At 37.3% G+C, this 14,804-nt stretch overlaps 1 protein-coding gene across 10 annotated transcripts in view; it reads right to left on the minus strand.

Annotated features, from left to right (window-relative positions):
• The window catches only part of PTPRM (protein tyrosine phosphatase receptor type M), a 668,229-nt gene that overhangs the window by 229,210 nt on the left and 424,215 nt on the right, over window positions 1–14,804 (minus strand). For all 10 annotated transcript variants that reach the window (XM_080683128.1, XM_080683126.1, XM_080683127.1 and 7 more), the window contains 2 exons: window positions 3,858–4,131; window positions 2,912–2,948 (listed from right to left, as the gene is read on the minus strand). In XM_080683128.1, coding sequence (XP_080539254.1) covers window positions 2,912–2,948; window positions 3,858–4,131 — 311 coding nt within the window. The remainder of the gene's footprint in view (window positions 1–2,911; window positions 2,949–3,857; window positions 4,132–14,804) is intronic.

A 14,804-nucleotide genomic window follows, 5' to 3' on the forward strand; every position in this document is an offset into this window, starting at 1 on the left:
AAATAAGCAAAACATTACATTTATAAATAGTATGAAATATATCTTTAAGAGACATATCTATACTTAGAATTATAAATTAGTTCCCTGTGAAGAAATATCTACCTCCATACTTTTTTTTAACTTTTAATATATTTTTATTGATTTCAGAGAGGAAGAAGTGGGAGAGAGAGATAGAAACATCAACAATGAGAGAGAATCATTGATCAGCTGCCTCCTGCATGCACCCCACTGGGGATCGAGCCCACAACCAGGCATGTGCCCTTGACTGGAATTGAACCTGGGACCCTTCAGTCCACAGGCCGACGCTCCATCCACCGAGCAAAACCGGCTAGGGCAACCTCCATACTTTTAATATAAAGATACTTGTCAATAGTTATTTCATGAGAACATTGAAGTCTTTATAAATTCAAAACATTGCTTGGGAAAATGGTTTAGTATCTGAAAATTTAATTAAGCCACCACACTGTCAGCAATATGTGGCAAAAAAAAAAAAAAATTAGTTATTTGAATTGTTTTAAATTTCAAACATCTTTATTATATGGTGCCAATAAAGTTATTAGACCTGACTATTTCTCTGTTATGACTAAGCAGTCAAGATGGAAATGCTTCCCACACTGCCAAAATATTTTTTAGTGTGAATAAGGAAAAATGATGTGATTATGAAGGTGGTAAAACATTAAACTGTGCTGGAAAGGGAGGTTGCTGCACCTGTACATGTAGAAATTAATAAAATAAAATAGTACCAAATAGTGTAGTTTTGCCTGGAAGAATATCTCCCCAGATTTCCTCCTGTATTATGATTTTATGACTAGAAATGACAATGTCATGTAATGAATATTAAAATTTGTTTCCCTCCTACACCTAAACAGATTATTTGGATAGAGTTTGTTGCTGTGTAAATTTTTGCAAATGGCTCAGAAAATATGAGAAGGGACTATTTAGTCAATCAGGTCATCTGATTTGCCTAATCATCCTTTGGTGAATTGAAAAACAAATTACAATATTGATTAAATCTAGCTGATGGAAGAAAGTGCTCCAAAATCACTAATTCAATCTATTGTGAAAACAGCAATCCTCAGGTTTCTATATTTACTAGTGTGTTCTTTATATAATTATTTAAATATGTAGATGAACATGCCAGATATTTCATTGTTTTCAGAGTAAACTAACTGGTCAGTGACTTAATTATAAAAAAGAGGAGGACAGATACTTATACAATGCAAGACTATAATTGGCGAGAGGATCTGCTGGGTGAAAGCCATGAGCTACAGTGGAACATCAGGGGTAGGAGTCCAAACACTTGGGATCAAGCCCATAACCATTGGTTATTAGCTGAGTGACCTTGGTAAGTCAACTTGTCTCAAAAAATATACATTTTTTTCATCTTAAAAATAAAAATAGCAATATTTGTGTCCTTTTCACAGTAATGTTAAAGAAATAAAGGAGGACACATGTATTAAAGTGATTTTTAGCTCTGATGTTAAACATAAGGCATTATAAATTAGGCACTGTGGAAATGGATTTACTTTTTGAGACCTCAACTGTATGGCATTCAATAAAGTAATTTGAGCATGGGCAATGACCTGGAGGTCTAAGAACATCAATACCCCATTCACGGGCCCTATCATACTGTAACAGTTAATAGTTAATAGCATATTACAGTTTACAAAACTCATCAATATCTTTAATTTCATTAATTGCTAATTTATTCCTATAAACAAAGGCACTAATCACATACAACATATGAAGAATTTAGTATTTAAAAATCAATATAGATTCTTAGAAATAAAACTATGAACCCATGAGGACAAAGAAAATATAAATGGGGTGAGTACCTCACATAATGCCTGGAACATAATATGAAACCCTGAAATATTTGTCAAGCAAGCTGAATAAAAGTCATGTATCTTCATAAATAAGAATTCAATGAGAATTTTGAAAATGCAGATGGACATCCATAATATACTCAAACTATGTTGCCTGACAGTTAAACAATGAGAACAATATATTTTTATCCAACAAAACTCATCAAGTGACTGCTGCCTATGATGTGAGTAAATCTAGTGCCACAGACCCACGATGCCTTCTTGCTGCCATACCTAAATTAAACCACACAGAACGTGCTCATTGTCACTTGGTTACTCTAACGTCTGAAGGAGTGTATTTAACTACAAGTGTTAATTTATAATGCCTCATTTTAATGCAGCATTTTACATTTCTCAAATTTTGTTGTCATACATTGCCACATGTGATGGTTAAAATCCCACTGCACGGTGGACACAAGGACATGACAGCTCCGGCACACACACAACTGGGCTTTCTTGTTTAGGAGGTGCTGTGTGGTGAGCTTGGGTGGTGGCCCTAGCCATTTCTATAGTTCATCCTTGATCACATTTTCCAGGATTTGAACCAGGCATGGGAAACAGAAGTTCCACAATAATATCACCTGGTTACTGGTGTGTCAAGGAGACACACATCATCAGAAAAAAACAAAACAAAAACAAAACAAAAAAAAAAACATGCAGACTCTGTAGAATCACTATAACTAGATAATTCTTTAAAAATGGCAGGCAGTATTTTACTACTTTGCATATGAAGAGTCACTAGTTACAGTAGTACTACATGTGGTACTGTGGTTTAAGAAGTATACTGAGATCAGATAAAATTTTATTTTAAGTTTTAAAAAGATAACCATTGAAAACTGCTTGGACCACTTATTTTAAGAAGCATTTCAATGTTAATGTTAATGTTAACTGCCAGTTAATATTAACTGCCATTAGTTCCTATACATACCTACATGCACATACACATGCACACATTTCAATGAATTTAATAATCCAAGAAGTTTTGAAATACCCTCTAAAATCTTAAAGGAAATACATTAGGAGAGCATTCCACAATTTGAACCTACCTTTTGTGGCCACTCGAACACAGTCTATTTTGGTTTCCTGTGTCAAATAAAGAGGGGGGAAATCACTATTCATGTTTTATTTAAAACAAATGAAAGTATCTGCAGTTCTATGTAAATACTGTTAATGAAAGGTCTCATTGGTCCTAGAGTAGCGTTAATCACAGATAAGGAGCATGGAGCAACCCCAAAATGTCTCTGCCTGGTGGCCCCTGGCCTCCTTCTGCAGACCCTCACTTGCTCCCTGTGCAAGCACTACTGGAGATCTCTGTCCCAGATGTCCTCTGTTTTCACAGGCAATGTCAAGTCGGGGAGGACACCCAGACCCTTGCTGTGCAGGAGGCAAACCACTGTCACATCTGGGAAACCTGCCTTCTAGGAGACTTTACTATCTTACCAGAGTTCTACATTGGTCTGAACAGAAAAGGGAAACTTTTCAAAACAACTCGATAGACTTTATTTTGTTAACATCTTATCTTTTTAAAGCTGTTTTCTCTTTGGAAAAAAGATACCTAATTTAGTCACAGTTATAGGAAGCATAAACTCTTATGGATTCGAAGAAACGGGGCAGAATATGCTGAAAAGACAGATGCTGTGAATCTCACAAAAGTTTAAATGAGTTGAATGTATGTGTTGTAGCTATACTATTTTCCTGTAAAATAGTAAGCTAAGCAGAATTACTAGCCACCTTTTCATAATAAGTAAAATCTGAAAATAAAAACCATCATGTTGACAATATATTCTTTTTTACCAAAACAAATATGAATATATTCATTTCTTTCCATACATTTCTGTAGGTAAAAATAACTTTAAAAAGTGGGAAAAACCCCACATTTGTTTCAATAAAAACACACAAAAGCATAACTCTTTCTTACTACTTTCTTATTTAATCTATGTTCACATTCATAACCCTAAATAGCCTACGTAAACAGCCATCTATATAACTTACCCCATTGGCTCTACTAGCAGCTTGGAAATAAATTCTGTAGCTTTTATGGGGGAGAAGAGGAGTGTTCCAATATCCATTGTATGTCTTGTTATCACCAATAGTAAAAGGCTGAGCTGCTTGCAGGCTGTTTGCTGGGAATTCTGCAGCAAAGTAGTACTGTGAGTTCAGGATAGAGGCGTTCTGGAAGTGAATTGGCACTGGGTAGCACTTTAAGATCTCTGTTGTCTTTTTAGTTCTTCGAGAACGTTCTTCCTCAACAACTATTTGGTAGACACTAAAAAAGAAGAGAATTATCAGTGATATTTTATAATAACTGAGCTTATGTCCTTTGCCTCTGATTGTGTGGACCGACAGGATATCCAAAATAAAGAATATACAGGATATAGCCAATAATAAGTGCTTAGTACATAATGGACACTCACACAACACTTGCTCAATGAGAAAGGGAAAGTGCTTAATCTCTCACAGAACTCTCTCTTCCCAAATAATACAATCTATTGAGGGAAACAAAATTCACATAATTACTGAAGTTTTATATAACAATCTCTGCTGTTTATGGGAGCTGGACACTAAAATACTACTTTTCTTACATGTGATCAAAGATGAATGTGTAGACCAAGCATTTCAAACTCAAAGGCTAACACAGGCCAAATAAACGAGGCATGCGGCCCACAAACCGTGAGTTTGACATGCTTGGTGTAGACAATTAATCCAGTTTACCTAATAAACAGAATTATATTAACTGTAAGTTTATTTTTAAAGGCAATGTATTATTTTCATCAATGACATTTGTATGAATTCATGTGAAGTTTTAACAAGTCACAAAATATAATGTGTAATAACTCATGTTAATAACTAAGGTTTGACTTCAATATTTTCTTATATTCCTTTGCCCTTTCCCATATTCAGGCAGAGGAAAGAGATGGCACACGAAAAGCAGATAAAAGGGATTGGAATTTCACACACCGAGGCCTTGGAGTTATAAGCAGTTTCCGAGAGTAAGTGATGAACAGGGCTACTTGAATTATATATAACGATAAGATGGGAATGATCATCCTTCGAAGATGTCTGCAAGGATAGATACCTCATGGAGGAGTGGATTTCACACCTTCCCTTCCCTGCCCCTCCAATGTCTTTGAATTCTGAAGTAACCTGAAGAGAATGGAAAAAAGCTGGAAAGGACGAACTTAATAAGATATATACATTAACTAGAATGATGAATAATTGTGCGTTTTGTTGAAAAAAAGTTTCTAATACTGAGAAAAACTAAACCTTGATAACAACTTTCAAAAACTGAATTCAATAAGCCCGTCAGAGAAAGACAAATACCACATGACCTCACTTACATGTGGAATCTAATGAACAAAATAAACTGACAAACAAAATAGATCCAGAGACATGGCAGGGTGCAATAGACTGATGAATCTCAGAGGGAAGAGGGGAGGGGGCAAGAGATCAACCAAGGAACTTGTATGCAAATATGCAGAACCCATGGACACCGATAATAGTGTGGTGAAGGTCTGGCTGGAAAGGGGGCTGGAGCAGAGTGAAGGAGGTTAACGGGGGAAAAGGCGGAACATATGTTAATACTTCAACAAATAAATTAAAACAAAACAAAACAAACAAATAAAAAAACTGAATCCAAATTCAATTCAAGTCCTTCTGGCAAAAAGATGTATCTTTTTCTTACCATACCAGAGAAGCAGGGCTTCTCCATTGAACAATGCCGTAATGCTGGAGTTGCTCAGTATTGAGAACTCAGTAAAGCCTACCATGCCCGCAGGCCTGGGAAGGCCTGGAGAGGTCCCTCTTTGGGCTCTCGTCCCTGTGAACTCTGAATTTGGACTCAGTGAAATTACCTGTTTCTGAAGTACAACCACTTAGCGCATTAGAGTAATGCAATGCAGCTGCCCTTCAGTTTGTAATTCTGTCTAAACAAAAATCAATTGTTGTAGATGTAGAACATCGAAATGATTGCTCAGAACACAGTCGAGCATGTTTACAGTGTAATGATACAGTGAATTCTGAGCAGTGATGTAAACTTAAAAAAAATAAATAAATACAACTCTCACTTCCTAACATCAGATACTTTTGGTTATATAACATGCTCTACCAAATGTGGTAGAATTCTAACTGCATGATGTATCCAACACAAAAGGAACACAAAAGAGGTACAGTGGACTTTGATTTCTTACCACTTCTCCCTGACTTCTTACAGCTACAGTCAGATGTGGCTACTTTAAAATATATCTGCAGCTCAGCCAGTGGCTCAGTTAATTGCTATGTCGTCCCTTGCCAAAAAGGTTGCAGGTTTGATTCCTGATCAGTGCACATACCTAGTTTGCAGGTTTGATCACCAATCAGGGAGAAAATGGTAGGCAACTGATCGATATTTCTCCCTCCCTCCCTCCCTCCTTCCCTCCCTCCCTCCCTTCTTTTCTCTCTAAAAACAATAAAACATATCCTCAGGTGAGGATTTAAAAAATATATCTATATATATATATATCTGCAAATTCTTTGAAATTTCTCCCATCAAGAATTGGGTTGGCCAACTTAATGACTACATTCAGCCAACAGAGTATAACAGAGGGACAATGTGTAAATCTCAAGCTTTGGTCAGAGAAGGCCAGGAATCTTCAGTCTGGTTCCTCAGGGAAGCTAGCTGGGAAAAATAGCCAGGCACCATGTAGGTGATCCAATGACCCTGGACCTCCCACCCCAGGGAGGCCACATGCAGGCACTCTGCGTGGCAGTCCATGGCATATACATCAATCTAGGCTCAAACCCTAATTCTGCCAACAATTGAGGTTTTAAATTAATTTCTTTGGATCTTATTTTTTTCCTATGAAATGAGATAATTAGATGGATTTCTATGGTGCATTTTATATTTTTTATTCCTAATTTTTATGCAGCATATAAGAACTATTACCACAAAAAAGATATATCAAAGGAATCAATTGCTTTGCAAATAGATTCGCCATTAAATAAAATAATTGATAGCATTAGCCCCTTCTACCAGTTAGTTTTTCCAATTTATTTGCTATACGACATGAATTTCAAAATTTCACTTTAACAACTTCTGGGAAGTGGAAATATGAATATACCTGGGGAATAATTCTATACAAGAAATAGTAGGCCACCTTTTTTTTAAGTTTATAAAATTATTTATTGATTTTAGAGAAAGAGAGGAAGTGGGGAGAGAGGAAGAGAAAGAGAGCGAGAGAAACATAAATTTGTTTCACTTATTGATGCATTTATCTGTTAATTCTTGTATATGCCCTGACTGGGGATGGAACCTACAACCTTGGCATAATGGGAGATGCTCTAACCAACTGAGCTCCCCAGCCAGGGCTCCCACATGCAGGTTTTATTTTCCCATTTTATGATGAGAAAACTGAAATTCAAAGGTGAAGTGCTCATTCATTTGGGGCACAAAGCTAACTAAGTGGATGTCATTTCTTGACCATACTAGCATGGCCTGCTAAAAACTCCTGGTTAAGACAGGAATTTTCTACTTCCCCATAACCAATTTGGGTATTGTATAGAGAGATTCTCTCTCATTTATCAAATCAAGGGAGCCATAGATGGTAATTATACCTTTGACCTCAATTTCTTCCCCCATCTGTACTAATCGTGTCATTAACAATTCCCACGATGGAGACTCCTGGATCTGCAGTGACAGGCTGGTGTCTTCTCCAACTCCTGCTCCCTCCCAGAAACCTTATCAATGGCACATGGGACAGTGATCACTCACTTCTCAACCTGCAGGGATCTGCGTCCTGATTCTAACTGCTAGATAAAAGATTAGCAGAGCTAATCTTTTGAAAAGCCACTTCTGGACCTTTCAAAGATCCGAGTCTGGAATTCTCCTACCACAAACAACTTTCCTCTATTCCTTCACCCTGGTCTGGACCTGAGTTCGTTATTTAAATGCTGTTTTTCCCAACACACGGAAATCTTTTGTTGCTCACAGGAGATGACTTTACTTCATAAAAAGTCTGAGGTCCTTTCATGACCTCTCTCAGGGATTTACAATCTCTTCCCCCATTTCAATGCACTCGTGCTCTGCGCCAAACTCCCAGAAACATGTTTTCTGTAAAGGCTTAGAGCTATTTGTGTCCTTTTTATCAATATTTCCAAAAGTCTTATAAGTTCCTGGAGGAAGAGGTCTATGATTTAGTCATTTCTGAATCTCATGACACTTAGAATGAAGTGGTCATGAAATACGTATTTCTGAAAGCATAATATAATCCCGAAGTAATTTCTATTCTCTCTATATTATATGCAGTAGTAAGGAGGAAATACACTGGAATTCACAAATATGCTTTGCTTAACTACAGTTTAATACTAAGTTTATTTTGTATTAATTTCCTGAATACCCAAGAGCTAATAGAAGAGGAGATTTCCATGAGAAAAGTTGTGTGATATGAGGATGCTGGTATGATTGTAAGTTTATCTTGGACAGCCCACAATGAAATAACGAACCTTGAGAGCATCAACAGCTGCATCTCTGCTTTCTCTACCCTCTTTGCTTACCTCCATCTCTCACTTTCCATCATCTTTTCCCTAACTTGGCTAGTATGTGTGCTGTGTATCTGTTTACTAATGTATTAACTATTTTTGAGCACCTACTATGAGCCTGGCCCTGGTCTACTTTAACTAGAACACCATGACATTTGACATTCCCTAATAAAAGAAAATTTTGTCTTTTAATTTAAATGCCATCAGACTATGGATGAATAAAATTAATTTTTCTAAGCAATGATTTTATGAAGGTCAGATGAAAATTCGGGAATTAAATGATCATGTAATGGGCCTCCATTTTAGCCAGCTGGTATGTTACACTATGTACTGTATTCCAGATATATTACTTTTTAAATGGCTACCATCTACTCATCTTCAGATATATTAAAGGAAGAACTAAGTTGACTAGAGCAATTTCAAACTCAAAATGTCTTTTCATCTCTGCTCGCAAGACAAATTCGATTTGCAAGCATCCCGACCTCAAATCTATTTGCTCTTTAATAATTTAAGCCCTGAAAGGTCAAGAAGCTCTTTTCTATTTCCCTTTATCAAAGTTCAAGTGCTAATGAAAAATAGCTAAATCTTATCTGCTGACCAATTGCCACACACTGCTGTCTCTCTGATGGAGATTAACACATTATTGGCACCTAGGTCAATGGTACCTTGCCAGAACTTTATGACTGATAGGTTTTTCATTTGTACAATTACCATCATTTGACTAATGAACTTTATAAAAGCTTTGCAACCACAACTGTAATCTCAAAAGTAGATTTGAAAATCTCACTGTTTGATTTTTTTAATGTTTTTTTTTTTTTCTTAAAAAGGTGATTAAAACCCCCCACAAATCATCAAGAAGAAAAACCAAGCAGACATTTCTAGCTTAGTGAGCTGAATTAGAATTCTATTATCCTTTTAATATGTTACTCATTCTCCTGTTGTTTGTTAAAGTCACACCATTCCTAGCCTGGTTCCACCATTATTCTGGAATTTAAAGTAACATAAAATCTTCCTACGGCATTTGCAATATGAAGGCACAACCCACAGTGAAGATAAATCTGCCATAGATGTGACATCACTATATCATAACTTTCTTAGGGAATGAAATTTAACTTAAAGTTTAATTTATGCTATGCTTTTCTATAACAACACTTTAAGGCTTCTACAAGGAGAATAGGCAATCTCTATTTATATAGAACTAGAGGCCTGGTGCACGGATTCATGTATCGGTGGGATCCCTTGGCCTGGCCTGTGCCCTCTTGTAATCTGGGACCCCTTGGGAATTTGGACTGCTGGTTTTGACCCAATCCCTGCAGGCCAGGCCGAAGGACCCCACTGGTGCACGAATCCGTGTACAGGGTCTCTAGTATGCATATAAGATCTTTGGTTAATCTCTTCCTGTCCTCCTCCAACACTCCCCTCTGAGATTCATCAGTCTGTTCCATGTTTCCATGCCTGTGCATTGAGCATCTGCCCCCTGGTGGTCAGTGCACATCATAGCTACAGGTTGAAAGGTCGATTAGTCTTTTATATATATATAGATAACACATGAAGTATAACCTAGAAAAGAACATCTTTCATGTACTTTGTTAAACTAGAAAGTTCAAATATGGTAAAATGTTTTTGGTCTTTTCAAACTTTGAAGACTCTGAGGGAGAGCTTGCTGCAGATTTGAAGTTGACTTAAAAATTTCTGTCCTAATTCATTTCCAGATTAAACCCTTAGTTGTAAGTCTATTTTTCTTATCCACTTATTCTACTTATTATCAGCATAAACTATTGGAGGGTTATCCCACTGGATAACAAAACAGGTGGCAGAGTGAGAGAGGAAAGTAGTAATCCATTTTGTTGTTGCTTTGCTAAAACTTTACAGTGGGAACTTCTGACTATTTCAAGGACTTAGAATAGTGTTCATTTCTGGTACCTAATAGTGACCTTTAGCATGATTTGCAATTTTTGGTAAAAAACATCTATTCTAAAAAATAGAGATTAGTGTTAATATCATCCTGAAGATTAATATTTGGGGATGAGGGCAAATGAAAGTATAAACTATATGCAATGCATGTGAAATAAATGCTTAATTAAGGTTCACTGCCATGTAATACACCGAATTTATTTTCTTCTTGTTCTATTCCTAAACCTGTCAGCATTTATTGAAATGACAACCTATTTAATACAAAAACCTGGTACAATTGAACTAATTTTTAAAAGTTTTGCCACCAGTTTATAATTAGGAAACAAGGTTATGTTTGTTATCATGAGTAGGATTCCTTGGAGTCCTTCATGTAACACTGGAGCTGAGAGGGGCTGACCCAACATAGTCCTGTTCACTGAACCATAAACGAGGACTGATAACGCATTTTCCACAGACAATGGGTACTGCATAGCATACACAGCATAAATAGATCTGTGGGATTGAATATTCTGTGTTAGCAACTTTAATTTCTCTTTGTCCTGCTTTTTTTTATATGATTGGCTATAAATTGCTGTGGAATATTTGCAGGGCACCACAAATATACTTTATGTTCTCTCAGCCATAATTCATCACAAGGAGCTTGCCTAGCATCTGTAAGTTACTAGTGAGTGTGTGTGTGTGTGTGTGTGTGAAGCATGCAGGCCAATATCCTGCTGCTCTGCTAGTTAGTGATAAAATCTGATATAATAAAATATTAATTATAGCTGAAAGGTTGGGCAAGAAATATGAACTCAATTATAGTTCCATATTGTGAACAAAAGGCAGGAAGAAAAAATCCTTTAGTTATGGAGGTTTGGGATAATAAAAGAGCAACTAGGACATTAGACTCAGGCTGAGAAACTCCGTAAAAGGCCACCTGTTATTAATCTTCACAACAGGCACCACATTTCTAGTAAATTAGTCCTAATGGAACATCTTTAAGAGTGACTTTTCCCCTTTTTAACAAGTAAAGACATTTTTCTTTGCATATTTTATTTCACTAAAGTTTATCCTAATTTATTCATCACAATTGCATAAAAATTATAATTCAAGGTCAGCTACTATTATTAAAGCATTTTCTCTTTTTAAAAAATTTTACTTTCTTTTAATTGTTGACACAAAGCATTTTCTCTTAAATAGTGCTAGTGATTTGAATAAAAAAGAGAAATTGAATACTATTAAAGCCACATTACATATCTTAATTATTATATGTTTGTATTATATTCAATTCAGAATCTTTTCGTTCCTAAAAGTAGTGATACTGCAGGACAGGTGAGCTGAAATGCAAATGCCACCATCAAAAGGCAGGTGCACCAAAGCAGGTGCGTGGAGAGAATGCTGAACTGGAGTCACACACCACAGGCAACTGGTTCCAGCTTTGCCACTATATTGTCGACTGACCACTAATGTCCTTTCCAGGTCTAATATTTTATAACTCCTGGTACAAGATCAGGCAAGTTGTAAGATCAACAAATGAAAATTATTTCATTCATGTTTCTTCCATCATTCTATTCTACATTATTTATCAGGTATCAAGCCCTGCGCAGACACAGGGAAGAATAAAAAGAGGAATAAGGCACAGACTGTCCTTGTCCTTGAGTAGCCCAGCCTCACGGTGTTAGAAATATGTCACTCAAGCAAAGAACTATTGTGATAAGGATCTCAGAAAAGATTGCACAAAGTGTGGCTGGACACACGGGCAGAGTGTCAATGTGTACAACGAAATCTCTTGCAGCATCAGCTTCATTGAGGACATCTGTCCTGAACTTCATGCCTAAACATTCCTACTGCTGGGAACATCTGAAGGCTGCTCCTGCACTGCCTACAGACACCAACTTTAAATAAATAAAGAGGTTTTATTTTATTTTATTTATTTATTTTTTGTTAATCCTTACCTGAGGATATTTTTCCATTGATTTTTAAAGAGAATGGAAGGGAGAGGGAGAGACACAGAAAGAGAAACATCTGAGAGAGAAACATTAATTGGTTGTCTCTCCTGCACATGCCCCGACTGGGGCCAAGGTTTGAGCCTGCAACTGAGGTACATGCCCTGGACATGAATCCAAACTGGGACCCTTCAGGCCATAGGCTGACACTCTATCCATTGAGCCAAACCAGCTAGCGCTAAAAGGTCTTTATATTCCCAAAGTAGCTTCGATTCACTCCACCACTTATACAAAGAAAACCCCTCCAAGTTCCAAGTTTTCCCCATCAGACTCAGCAAAACAGCTGAGCTTCCAAAAACCCATGATGATGCTTTATGAATAGCAGAGAAAACTGAAGGTCATGGGAGGGTCAGCTCAGGAAGTCCTGGCAGGCCCCTGGATAACCAAAAGAGGAACCCTAAAGTAGCAAGATTTTTCCTCACAATTTCCATACTGCCCAGCTCCTGGCAGAACTACACTGTAGGGCAAGAGAACCAGGGGGAGTTATGGTGACTCCCACCTCCACCTGTGATGCCTGAGGTGAGGAGCAAGAATGGAGGCATTGCTTCTCGTTGGGATGGGCAGGGAGAGCAGCCTGCAAACACTCGAGTCCTGGTCTCTGGTCCCCTCTCCCTCTCACCGAATCTCTGTCAGGAAATTGTGAACTCATCTTTCTACCTCCTGTAATAACTCCTCTATACAATGATCCATAATTTCTTAATTTTAGCATTTCATTTGATATCCATCTTAATCATTAAGGTCAAATCAAAATATTGCAGATGTGTTTTGTTATTTCTTGGGAGAGGTGGTCCTTTCTTGCCTCCCCTGTCCACAGGCAGCAGCGCTGCTGGGCTTTCTCCACAGGAGGCCTGGCTGGTGTGCCCCTGAGTTTGGGGGTCTGGGCTCCCTGTGAACCTGCCCTGGTGATAAACACTGGTTCTCTGGCCTCATACAATGAATCCTTCAGAGGACATTATGTGGAAGAATTTTTTTTTTTAAAATCAGAGGAGAAAAGCTATGCACTGTATTTTTATGAACAAAAGCAAGTCTGAAATGGAGTTAGAGGGAAAGTTAAATTAAGTTTCATTGTATAAAAGCTCAAATACATCTACTCTATTATTATTATCTTCCCCTGCCATTTTTAAAGTTTCTTTTGAAGGGTCTTGAAGAACAAACTTAGTTTCCAAAATGAATTTTCAAAGAGATGACTGACATTATCATCCTAAAAGCAACATTAATAAAAATGATCTTTGTTTCTTGTCAGTAAAGGAATCCAGAGTATTATTTTTTAATACAATAAAATTCACCTAAAATCAGGTGGGGGAAGGGAGGTAGTGATGGTAATAAGGGACTCAGCGCTGTTTGTTAATGCACGTTATAGCAACTCAGCTACAATAAGTAATAAAAACCCAAGCCAATGTAGTAATATAAAACTAAAATTTCACCACCGAATGACATTCTGGTCTTTGTGATTATGTGTACCCTAATGAAAAAAGGAAAAAATTTAGGTTGGAAGTCAGCTATTTAGACCTCCTTTCCTTTAACAATTTTAGCCATGGATAGAACCTTTCCAAAAAGTTCAAGAATTGTGACAAAAGAACATTTAGCCCAAAAGGTTTGGGCTAAATGCTCTTATGGTTTGCAGCTCCTGGAAGGGAACCAGCTCCTGCTGGCTAATGTGACCTCCTAGGCCACGTAAGGTTGCACAGAGAGAGCACAGCTGTGGGGTCAGAGCAGGATGCCTGTTAACCTCCCCAGGTCTGAGTTCCTTCATCAGTGCATGGGGTGCTGCACCTGACTAAGCGTCTGCTCTGGATGGCCACAAATCATTTCCTAAAGGACCAGGCATGGGCCTGGCGCTTTAGAGCTACTCAATCCAAGCAACAATGATTATTACTGTAGTTACTACTTCTCTATCGTAAGCGGCTCAGAAGATCATAACTGAAGTTCAGAAATATTGTACTAGAACTGAGAATATTTCCTGAGACACGAACGGAAGAAAGGAGACGCCATGTGATTACAAGTTGTTTTTATCATTACAGTCCTAAATAGTGTCAATGATACATAAGATACTTTCCTACAGTGACCAGATAGTATCTGTGTTGATGCTGTCCTGACAGCTTTCTTACATGTCATTAATTCTCCTGGCCACCCTTTAAGGCAGATACTAGTATTAGTATTATTCTCATCTAACTGATGAGGAGAACGAGACTCAGAAAAGTTACACAACTTGCCCAAGGTTACAGAGAAAGTAAGGACCAGGATTTAAACGCTGGCTCACCAAGCTCCATGTGGAGGTTGGTTTCATTTTTATGGTCTTAACATCTCTGCACCTTATTTCCCAGGGCAGAACTATTTTTGGTAATTACTCCAATCACCAATGTTTTCTCATCTCAGTGGTGTTTTGATGGAACAAAAGATCTTCTAAAACTTTAATTTTACAGAATGAATATACATTATTAATACCAAACACATTTCTTGCATAAAATTATTGCTTCCATAAAATTATCGCTGCCCTGGATGGCATATGGCTCAGTTGGTTGGAGTG

The sequence above is a fragment of the Plecotus auritus genome (assembly GCF_963455305.1).
Source record: "Plecotus auritus genome assembly, chromosome: 8".
Classification (NCBI taxonomy): Eukaryota; Metazoa; Chordata; class Mammalia; order Chiroptera; family Vespertilionidae; genus Plecotus; species Plecotus auritus.